Below are 12,026 nucleotides of genomic sequence, written 5' to 3'. Positions count from 1 at the left end.
GTCCTCCCTAAAGCAGCCCCGCCCCCCTGCTCTCTCCTCACAGGGTTAAACCGGCCTCGTGCTCAGAAGACCCCTTCAACTCGCTCCTGTTCCTTCTCCCGCACCCATCACGGGCATTTCCCCCACAAATCTCTTGTACCCCCAGCGCCATCTGGGTTTCTGCCCCTCAGAGGACCAGAGCTGACTCAGTACCAGGCGTGACCCAAGACTCTCGAGATGTGGTGACATGGGGCTGGGGAACTGGCTCACTCACCTCCCGCAGGCAAAGCGCCCGAGTGGCACAGGGGGCAGGGCAATGCCCTGCACGAGGCCCGGTGCTGAAGGCGCCCCAGTGGTGACCTGGGAAAATGGCCTGGTGGAGGGGACACACTGACCAGTGCAATGGTTTGGGCACTGGAAAAATCTCAGGAGCGATGGGCCATGCGTGTAGGCATGAAAGCATGCTAAAAGGAGAGGCTCTCCAGGAAGACACAACCGTGCACATTAATAGTACAGTCCCAAAATATAAACAGGGAAACTGACAGAACTATAAAGAAATGGCGGTAAAGCCACAGTCTTAGCGAGAGGTTTTGACTCCCCTCCTATAGCAGTGATTGTAACAACACTATTAGTGATTGTAAACACCTTTAGTGTTACACTAAAAGCTTAAACACAATTAACTTAAAAGCGAATTGTTAATTGATTGCTTATTAGGTAGCAGGCATTAATTTATGTATTCTTCACAATAACCCTATAAGATAGGCACTAATGTTACCTCTGTCACAGAGAGGAAACTGAGGCTAGAGAGGCAAAGGAAATGGTCCAAAATCAACTAGGCAGTAGCGGAACCACGCTTTAAACATAGGCAGTTTGGCTATGTTTTCCTTATTTTCTTACAAGCTCAGCTGCGCCTGTAGAAGGATGTTTATCTAGGAAAACGAGGTACGGAGGCAATAAAAAGACTGGCCGTGGGGGAGACGAGGCAGAGCAGGGAGCAAGAAGGACGGTCAGGGCCATGAAAACACTGCAGGGAACTCTTAACGATGGGGACAAGCCATCATCCACTTGTCCAAGCCCGCAGGGTGTCTGAGCCCTAACAGAGACTAGGGACTTCGGGTGATGACGATGTGTCAATGAAGGTCCATCCTCAGTAATAAAAATAAATAAATAACCCATTCTGGTGAGTGATGTTGATAATGGGGAGGCTGTGCATGTATTGGGGCAGGTGGATGGGAAATCTCTGTACCTTCCTCTCAATTTTATTGTAAACCTAAAACGGTTCTTAAAAAAGTCTGTTTTTTGCCCTGGCCAGACAGCAGCGGCATCCTGAAGCGCAGAGGTTGCTGGTTCGATCCCAGATCAGAGCACATATAGGAATATATAGATGTTCCTGTCTCTCTCTTCCTTCCTCTCTCACTAAAATCAATAAATAAAAATTTTTAATATTTTTTATTATAAAAAAGATATTTATCCTGTTTTATCCAGCATTTCTAGGTACGCTGCATTAGGTGAATTTTGGTTATCTTTTCCAATATATGCTGGAAATAAAAGCATCTTTTATGTATAAGTATGAAATACATATATTATAGTGATAAACATATGCCATCCTGTTTTATACATTTGCATACACACAGTTTTATAGAACCTATTTTATATTTATTTATCCAAAATTTATATGAGAACAAAGATATTTTTAATTCTCTCTTCCTCAATCAATCTAGCCAGAGGTTTGTCTATTTTATTCATATTTGCAAAGAACCAACCCCCCAAAAAAGCATATATTTGGAAATATAAAGCACATGGTTAAATAATTCATGGGTCAATGATGAAATCATACTGAAAACCAGAAAATACTTGGAACTAACTAACAACAAAAGCACAAACTTGGGGGACGCAGCCAAAGAAGTGATTAAAGGGCTGTTGTAGCTCAAAATTAATGAATTGGGCATTTAACTCAAGAAATTAGAAAAAGAGCTTGACCCAGTGGTGGCTCAGTGCATAGAGCCTTGACCTGGATGCTGAGGTCCCAGGTTCAAACCCGAGGTCATCGGCTTGAGAGCAGGTTCACCAGGTCGAGTGCAGGGTCACTGGCTTGAGTGTGGGATCATCAACATGACCTCATGGTCACTGGCTTGAAGCCCATGGTCGCTGGCTTGAAGCCCATGGTCGCTGTCTCGAAGCCCAAGGTCATTGTTTTAAACAAGGGGTCACTGGCTCCACGGGAGGTGCCCCCCATCCCTGTCAAAGCAGGTATGAGAAGCAATCAATGAACAACTAAAGTGCTGCAACTACAACTACGAGTTGATGCTTCTCATCTCTCTCTCTAAAAAAAAAAAAAAAAAAAAAAAAAAAAAAAAAAAAAAGATAAAGAGCAAATGAGTAAATCCAAAGAAAAGTAGAAGGAAATAAATAGAAACTCAGGGAAGACAATAAAAAGGGACAATCAGCAAAAGGGACCAGGAATGAACTAGTGAACAGAACTACAGATATAGTCAGAACTTTTTAAAAATTATAAGTGAATATCATGATCCTTGGGCAAATATATGTATGTTTATATAAATGGGCCGTTTTCTAAAAAGTGTAACTTACCAAATCTGACTCTAGAGGAAGCAGTAAACTGAAGAGGTCAGCAGTCACCACGATAGACATTCAATGGGTAACTTAAAATACAAAACTCTAAAACAGTTGTTGCTCTCAGAGTGGAATCACTTTCCCGCTCGGGACAGGGATGTCAAAGACTCCTCTAAGGTTTCAGTGGGGTTGGAGAGGTTCCAAATACCTCCGCCCTGCTAAGGGGTCTGAACTTCAGCGACACACTTAAAATGACTCAGAGACCGGCCAATCCTCCAGATCAGTTCACGCACTTAAGGCATGAAGAACGTCAATCAATGGAATGTCGCCGCTCCCATTTGACAGGAAGTTGGTGAAACATAGGATTGGTTTTCAAACACATCTGAAACAGTGGACAAAACCAGCCGGTGCAACAAAGCAGCTTCGAAGAGATTCGAAGTATGAGCTTCGGACAGAATTTGGGGCCCGCTGAAACCCGAGAGCTAAAGAGTTCAAGTTTGCAGGTCCTACCTGCAAAGGTGCAAAAAAGCAGGTAAAGGACCTGGCACGCATTCAGACCAAACGCGCTGAGGTCCAGTGGGCGTGTCCACTGCACACGTTTTATCGGAAAAACACCCGGGGCCGTTCAGGACGCGGCGTGCCGGGTCCGCGGAGGGACCTGGCCGCGCGCGCCACTCCGAGGAGGCCGAACCCAACCGCCCGCTGGGAGCCCCGGCTCCGCCCCCGCCCCGGCCCAGCCGGGCCACCGCCTTCCGTGTCCCCGCGGGCCGCACCCCGCAGCTACCCACCGCCTCGGCGTCCTGGCCCAGGGGGATGCCCAAGGCCCGGAGCCCCTCCTGCAGCTCGCCGATGTCCACCACGCCGTCCCCGTTGCGGTCCAGCTGCCGGAACAGGGTCTCGTAGCGCGTTGGCGGCTCGGCGTCCTGGCAGGGCTCCGCGGGCAGCACAAAGCCCCGCAGCCAGCGCAGCATGGTCCCGGCCGAGGGAAGTCACCGAGGAGCCCGTACGACAGCCGCCGGCCTGGCTGCAGGGCTCGCGGTGTCAGGATGCAGCAGCGGGGACCCCACCCAAGCCCGCTGTGCGCGCAGGGAGGGGAGGAGCGTGCCGGCACCGCCTCCACCGGGGCTGGAGGGCCGGGCCTGGCGCGGCGGAGGGCGGGCAGGAAGGGGAAGGGGCCGGACTGCGAGCCCCAGGGGCGGTGCCGCGGATCAAGACCCCTAAAGTCGTGGGCGTCGGCGTCAGCTTCTAGTGCTGGGTAGGGACAGTTCGGAGTCCGAGTTCCTTAACTTCAAGCCCCCTTCCCGCCTGCTGGGAGCGCTGGCGCCCTGCCCACAGGGGGTTCCCCGCCTGGACTCTAGGCGGGGTCGGGCTCTGTCGACAGGATTTTTACTACTCTTTCCTGCCACGCCCCCAACACCGCGCATCTCGGGGCCTGATTCCCATTCAAAGGAACGCACACCTGGGATGGGAATTCTGCCCTAAGAGGCAGAGGAATCAAATCTGGAGGCAATTTTATTTTTAAAGTAACGCAATGTTGTATCAATTATATCTCAATAAAACTGGTGGGGGAGGAGGGAAGAGGAACAGGGCGGGGCACAGTAAACTAAAACTGGAAAAACTCAGGTGTTTTACAAGAAACAGCAACGTAGGTATATGCAGACTTACTTTGGCCCTGGCCGGTTGGTTCAGTGGTAGAGCGCTGGCCTGGCGTGTGGATATCCAGGGTTCAAGCCCCAGCCAGGGCACACAGGAGAAGCGCCCATCTGCTTCTTCCTTTCCCCCTCTCCTTTCTCTCTACCTCTCTCTTCCCCTCCCACAGCCAAGGCTCAATTGGAGCAAAGTTGGCCCGGGCGCTGAGGATGGCTCCATGGCCTCCACCTGGGGCGCTAGAATGGCTCAGGTCACAACGGAGCAACGCCCCAGATGGGCAGAGCATTGCCCCCTAGTGGGCCTGCCGGGTGAACCCAGTTGGGCCCATGCAGGAGTCTGTCTCTCTGCCTCCCTGCTTCTCACCTCAGAAAAATACAAAAAAATAAAATTAAAAAAAGAAGGCTTACTTTGTTCCACAGCTTAGTGACTAGGAACTGCCCCCTGATAATAGGTAGCATCTGCCAACAGCAGTTGTCAGAAAACCTCAGGCCCTCCCTTTCAAAATGGATGCAGGTACAAAGCTTGGGGTTCACTGCCCAAGGAAGACAGACTTCTTACTGTATAAGATGGGATTAGGGAAGGACCACTGGGCTTGGAGAGAAAATACCAGGGTCCTGATCCTTCTGTGTGAACTCAGAGATGTGGCATAGCCTTTCTGAGTAGCATGATCAGTATCTGGCCTCAAAGCAACAAAGTTGTATATTGTAGGTGAAAGTGCCAATCAAGTGAGATATCAATAATTGTGACGATTCTCTCTTCACTGCTTAACAGAAACTATCGTTGCCTGTCTGTGATCTGAAGGAGATACAAACACATACTTGTAAATAAAACTCCCCTCATCGGCGGAATCACTGTACAAAGACCAGTCGTTCAAACCAAATCCAGGGACTCAGACTCTGCATTCACCTCCCCTCACACCATTTTGTATATTAAATGTACAGAATCTGTGAATCTAGAGTTTGTGAATTCACGACTGCGTGGAGAGTAAACTCATCTGGAAACCTATTTATTTGCTTATATTACTTCCAAGTTCCAGTCTTGCTAGGAATTATCCTCTTCCTTTGGAAGGACCTTCAAGTTCCATCAGATTTTCTATCTGTTCTTAAAAATCCTTTTCAACCCCTATTGGGAGTATTCTGTACTTGAAGAGAGGCTGCTTAACATAGTCATCCCAGACTTGGAATATTTTTATTTCCCTCCTTTTTTTTCTTTGCCTTAGAGGAATAATTGTCAAAATTTTGACTGAGAAAACTTTAGACACAAACACTTTACAGGAATGTTTGTAACAATTTTATTCCTAATGGCCAGAATCCAGAAACAGCAGAATGTTATTTTAATAATTTTTAATTGATTGATTTGAGAGAAACATTGATTGGTTGTTCCACTTATTTGGGCATTCATTGGTTGATTCTTGTATGCCCTGACTGGAGATCAAACCCGCAGCCTCAGCATATTGTGACGACGCTCTAACCAACTGAGCTACCTGGCCAGGGGCAAAATGTTCTTAAGTGGATGAATGGATAAGCAACCTGTGTTGCATTCATACAATGGGATACTAGCCAGCAATGAGAAGGAAAGATACATGCAGCAGCACATTATATGACAACTCCAGGGACAGGAAACAGATCAGTGGTTGCCAGAGACTGAGGTCACCGGTTTAAAACCCTGGGCTTGTCTGGTCAAGGCACATATGGGAGTTGATGCTTCCTGCTCCTCCCCCCTTCTCTGTCTCTCTCCTCACTTCACTTTCTAAAATGAATGAATGAATGAATGGACTTGAATATCTGCATAACAGGGGTCACCCCTGCCTACTTCTGTGTTGGGGAGTCCCCAAAGACCAGTGGTTCCAGCAGAGGCCAACAGTAGAACCCTGAACTCATACTTCCTTAACTCATTTCTGTGGTCAGGACAGAAATTTACAGTTCAGACCAATTCTTCTATTTTCTTCAACTTCTAGCCTTCTTGAGAACTACCGTCTTCCATGGGAACAACCTCCAAACTTTATCAATTTAATCTAATTTGATGTTCAAAGACCTCTTTCAGCACCTATTTTGAATACCTTGTAGTTAGGGGAAAACTGCTTGAATAATCATCCCAGATTGTCATGGTTTGCCTGGTAAACTGAACCCCTTAGTAATTATGTGATGCTAGTAAGACCAAAGCTACAGCCTGTCCACAAGGACCTGGTCCTATTTCAAAATCCTGGCCATTGCTGTCTCAAATTTCAGCGGGCTATGTAAGAGAATTTGATTGGCTCTATGTCACACCATCACCATCAGTAGAAAGATAATTTTATGAAGCAATGAATTTTGAACTTGAAAATCCTAGTGGTCTTTAGGCAGATAATCATTGTAAGTTTTAACTCATCTATCATATTAAGCTAAGTGGCTATTCTGCCCCATATTTTCCAAGTCATTTAGGGGACAGAATTCCAGAGAAGAAGGTGCATTCTGCCCCTTACTCATCCCCAACCCCCAACCCCCCAAAAGGAATGAAGACAGCTTTCCATCATACAAACATGGTCCTTAATTGCCACCATTTCTAAGTCATGTAAATGCTTTTGATTTCAAAACACTTGTGTCAAGTTCAAATGGGCTTCTAATCCACATATGGCATGATTCTGAACCTAATTATATAAAAGACCACCTTTGGTTTTGACATTTTATGTAAATTGTTCTGAAGACTGATAAACTCAAAACACAAAAAGAACATGCACATCTATTGAAGAATTGATAATCGTGGGAATTGGGTCCATATTCTATACTATATTTTTTATGTAAAACCTTCATCTCCTTCCCTTTCTCCCTTCCTCCCTCCCTCCCTCCCTCCCTTCCTCCCTCCCTCTCTCACTACCTCCCTCCCTTCCTTCCTTCCTTAGTTCCTCCCTCTCTCTCGAAAAGTGTCCTCCTACATGTCCTCCTTTTTGATATTGGAAGACTAATCTGTAAATGTCCGTATTTGATCGATGCAGAGTCGATCCATTGCGTGTGATGTGACGTATTTGTATCTAAATGAGTACTTTTTTCTTACAATTATTATTAAAAATTAATAGGCATGTAAGCATAATTACAATATAAAATATTACAAATGTTTTTATTATGCATTTATCATATTCTAGTGTATTATTGTTGCAATGAATGAAATGTTTCTTTTATTTACAATATTGTTTCCTTCCATTTATTTTTGTCCTCCTTTTCATTGTAAAAAAGTTGGTCACCTTCGCATCAAAGTTCAAAGGAAGAGGTTGAGCAGGGCAGCAGCCCAGCAGGTTGGGAGATTGGTTGCCTATAAGGGGACTGAGAAAAGCAACAAATACATTCAGGATAATGAGATCTAAGCTACTTGCTGTCAGAAAAATGAGTTACCAATATGCAAAGGGGAAAGCTAGAGCGACCCCTAGAGGGTCAGATTTGAATTAGTGGTGTTGGTGAGAATTCGCGGTTTTAAATATTTTTAGATATTGAAATATAAAGGGGCCTCTGTCCTCGTGGAGCACACAATTTAGGGGTGACAGAAAATCACTCACTCATCCCCCCCAGGGTTCTGGAGCTATAGAAGAACTTTGGGTCAAATAACCATAAAACTAAAAATGTACAAAACAATAAAAAAATGCTTCTCTGACATCATTTTAAAAGTTATGTCATGCAGAGAGGAATTTAAAATTCAGATTTCTCGCCCTGGCCGGTTGGCTCAGCGGTAGAGCGTCGGCCTAGCGTGCGGAGGACCCGGGTTCGATTCCCGGCCAGGGCACACAGGAGAAAGCGCCCATTTGCTTCTCCACCCCTCCGCCGCGCTTTCCTCTCTGTCTCTCTCGTCCCCTCCCGCAGCCAAGGCTCCATTGGAGCAAAGATGGCCCGGGCGCTGGGGATGGCTCTGTGGCCTCTGCCCCAGGCGCTAGAGTGGCTCTGGTGGCAACATGGCGACGCCCAGGATGGGCAGAGCATCGCCCCCTGGTGGGCAGAGCGTCGCCCCTGGTGGGCGTGCCGGGTGGATCCCGGTCGGGCGCATGCGGGAGTCTGTCTGACTGTCTCTCCCTGTTTCCAGCTTCAGAAAAATGAAAAAAAAAAAAAAAAAAAAACAAAAAAAAAAAAAATAAAAAAAAAATAAAATTCAGATTTCTCATTTCATAGTGTTCATTGCTCATTTTGAAAACAGAAATTTTTGCCCTGGCCGGTTGGCTCAGCGGTAGAGCGTCGGCCTAGCGTGCAGAGGACCCGGGTTCGATTCCCGGCCAGGGCACATAGGAGAAGCGCCCATTTGCTTCTCCACCCCTCCGCCGCGCTTTCCTCTCTGTCTCTCTCTTCCCCTCCCGCAGCCAAGGCTCCACTGGAGCAAAGATGGCCCGGGCACTGGGGATGGCTCTGTGGCCTCTGCCCCAGGCGCTAGAGTGGCTCTGGTCGCAACATGGCGACCCCCAGGATGGGCAGAGCATCGCCCCCTGGTGGGCAGAGCATCGCCCCCTGGTGGGCGTGCCGGGTGGATCCCGGTCGGGCGCATGCGGGAGTCTGTCTGACTGTCTCTCCCTGTTTCCAGCTTCAGAAAAACGCAAAAAAAAACAAAAAAAAAAAAAACAGAAAACAGAAATTTTTGCCATCTTTTCTTGTTTTTTGGCACATATACTGTATTTCCCCGTGTATAAGATGCTCCCAAATATAAGATGCACCTTATTTGGGGGCCTGAAATTTGAAAAAACATGTATTACATAAAGTTATTGAACTCAAGTTTTATTCATTATAAAGTTCAGACAACTCCTCATCACTGTCAGAACTCCCATCCGTTAGCTTGTCCTCATCTGTGTCTGATGACGAATCACTGTCTTCATAGATTGCCTCGTCCTCAGTTCCTTCCACGGCATTTGAAATGCCACTACCACTGCATAAGACGCACCAGGTTTTAGACCCCAGATTTTTCAAAAAATGGGGAAATGTGGTATTCAAAAATTGAATGTCTTTGACATTAAGATTTGTCCGCGTGCTTACTTGTAATATCTTCAAACTCACAGCCACTTGTTTCTCTGTAGTGATGCGAGTGTACTAGTATCTGTGTAATAAGTTTCAAATGGTTTGAAAGCAGTTCAATTTGCTGAAAGTTCAACTCTTTAGTACATTTTCTAAGTGTTTTCCTTCTGAAGGTGAAGCGGCCACACTGGGAAAACGGCCACAGTGTAATGTTGTGAATGAGTCAGTAGAGGGTGCTGTAACTAAGGATGAAGAACGGTCTGGGGCTACAGAACCGGGGAATGCAGGCTGAATGGGAACAAAGGAAAGAAGGAAGTGGGTATTTCCTTAGTCATCCGCACAGTTATGTGTCCCTAAAATACCCTCACAAAAGATAGAGAACTAAAATATTTTAAAACTGGATGTAACACATTTTTTCCCTTCTTAAAAAATTATTCTCTGTCCGTATTCATTGTCCACTCTGATTAAACTGGAGATCAACAGCAGAAATGTAGCATATCCATCTTTCCAATTATTTTCTATATTGCAAAACAACCTCTCATGGCAGCATGCTTCCGTCAATAACGAAGCAACAATTCCTCTGGAGTCTGAAACTTGCTCATCCCTGTGAACAGTTTCTATTTAAAAAGCCCTGAAGCACAGAGCGTGACTGTGGTGCAAAGAAAGGGGCGGGCGGGGGACAGTGAGAGCTCATTTTGTAACTCTTGAAGGCTTCTTTTGTCAAAACACTTTTTAAAGAGGTTCTAGTATTTCTTAGTCATTATTGCTGTTCTTCATTAACCCTCCTTTTTAACGTCTATACAGTTTCAAATGTCTTCTAGATGCTGACTCCATGTAAGGCATGATTTTACATGTGCGTGTCTGCGGCCAATTTATAGTCATATGAAATCCTAAGTTTTATATATTCTATTTAAAAAAAAAAAAAAAAAAGTTATGTTTAAGAACCTAAGTAGGCAATGCAGAGACAGGGTGTGGCGAGTCCAAGGGCCAGAAATCCCACTTGAGTGAACTTATGCAAACTGGCTGCAGCTGGAACTCGGGCAAAACAAGAACCACAGCCTGGCCCTGCCCACGGGCCTCTCTCTGCTCCTCCCTGTGCCCTGCCAACCCTCCAGACCGCTTTCTTCACGTGGCCGAGGACATGGTTGTGGCAGCTCTCAGTTTTCTCTTACATTTTCTTTCACTTTTTTTCTTTCTTCCTATCTTACTACCTCTCAAGCACAACAGACACTTTCTTCTTTGTGTGTGACAGAGACAGAGAGAGGGACCGATAGGGGCAGACAGACAGGAAGGGAGAGAGTTGTTCATTCATTGCTTCCTCATATGTGCCTTGATGGGGGGGGGGGTACAGCAGAGTGAGTGACCCCTTGCTCAAGCCGGCGAGCTCAGGGTTTCAAACGGGTCCTCCGCTCCCAGTCCCACACACTACCCACTGCGCGACCGCCTGGTCAGGCCAGAGACACTTTCTTAACACTCCTGGTGCTAAATTCTGCAAATCTTCGCAAGAGGCTCCTGGACTTATCTCAGGTGCTCACTGATGAAAACCTCAGCATTGTTCCTGAGCCCAAAGCATTGTGTGCCCAACGAATCCAAGTTAAAGGGGAGAAGGCGTTTTCACAGGTAAATGTTCCTAACAATTAAATGTAATTGACGTGGGTTTCAGTAGATCAGATTGTACTAATTTATCAAAGGTTCAAAGGTCAGCTCCACTTACAAACAAATCAGAAAACAAAAAAGCAAAAAAAAAATTCATTCCCTCCTGAGGCTTGTCCTCTCTGATTATATGTAGATTGACTACCTTTGCTAACAGACTGCTCGGGCTGGCAGCCCTGCATATTCTAACAGAGTGAGCCCACTCTTCTGAAAGCCCAGTGTATACAAACGGCGATGTTCCCGGCTCACAGGAAGACACAGGAAGATCGCAGGAATGCCAGCATTCTGTCTTTCCTATCCCATTTCCGTCACTCTCAGCCACGCAGGAGTTAACAGGAAACCCAACCTTCTCCCCCCCTCCCTCTGAAGTTTGCTATTAGTAGTGCTAGCATCAATATTATTTACTGAATGTCACCAGCATTATCAGAGTTCTACAGGTCTCAGGCCCTCTCCCTGGGGACAAGGCCTCCTACTCCTCCCACCTGCACTGCCGGGTCTGGGTCTGAGTACAACAGTCCTCCAAAATACCACCTTCTCTTTGCTCCAATCCCAGATGGATCTTCTCATTACTGACTTGGTTTCCCAGGGCCTTGGACACCAGGGCTGCGCCCCAGAGAAGATAAAAGTGTCCTGCTTTATGGGAAGTGTGATGCTCCACTACAAATTAAATCTTTGCATTGTGATATGCACCTCAACCTCATCATTTTTAATTAATCTATCACCAAGAAACTGATCATCTTGAGGAAATAAATAAAGGCAAATGTTTGGATGGCAAGGGCAAACCTCAGAGCGGGACATTAGTCAGATTAGCTAGGGCTAGGCAGTCCTTCAGCTGAGCAGTACTGTGGCCAAACGGCCCATTACCACCGCCTCCCCACGCTCTTATTTAAAAATTTCAATAGTCAGGACTCCAGTCCAACAAAGACTAGGATTCACTTTTTCTTTTCCATAAAAGTGAAAAGACAGCCTGACCTGTGGTGGCGCAGTGGATAAAGCGTCAACCTGGAAACACTGAGGTTGCCGGTTCAAAACCCTGGCTTGCCTGGTCAAGGCACATATGGGAGTTGATGCTTCCTGCTCCTCCCCCTTCTCTCTCTCTCTCTCTCTCTCTATCTCTATCTCTCCCCCTCCTCTCTAAAATGAATAAATAAAAAAAATTAAAAAAAAAAAAAAAAAAAAGTGAAAAGACATACTTAGGATTTCAAAGGGTTGATT

General features: G+C 46.2%; 1 protein-coding gene across 1 annotated transcript in view; it reads right to left on the bottom strand.

Moving 5' to 3' along the window:
• LOC136383129 (mitochondrial adenyl nucleotide antiporter SLC25A24) overlaps nt 1–3,656 on the bottom strand; it is a 38,440-nt gene extending 34,784 nt beyond the window's left edge. Inside the window, exon 1 of the mRNA XM_066352709.1 lies at nt 3,339–3,656. Coding sequence (XP_066208806.1) covers nt 3,339–3,521 — 183 coding nt within the window. The 5' untranslated portion in view covers nt 3,522–3,656. The remainder of the gene's footprint in view (nt 1–3,338) is intronic.
• Between the last annotated feature and the right edge of the window lie 8,370 nt (nt 3,657–12,026).

The sequence above is a fragment of the Saccopteryx leptura genome, chromosome 11, assembly GCF_036850995.1.
Source record: "Saccopteryx leptura isolate mSacLep1 chromosome 11, mSacLep1_pri_phased_curated, whole genome shotgun sequence".
NCBI lineage: Eukaryota > Metazoa > Chordata > Mammalia > Chiroptera > Emballonuridae > Saccopteryx > Saccopteryx leptura.
The sequence above is the reverse complement of the archived record's forward strand: the minus strand, read 5'-3'. Positions and strand labels throughout refer to the sequence as shown.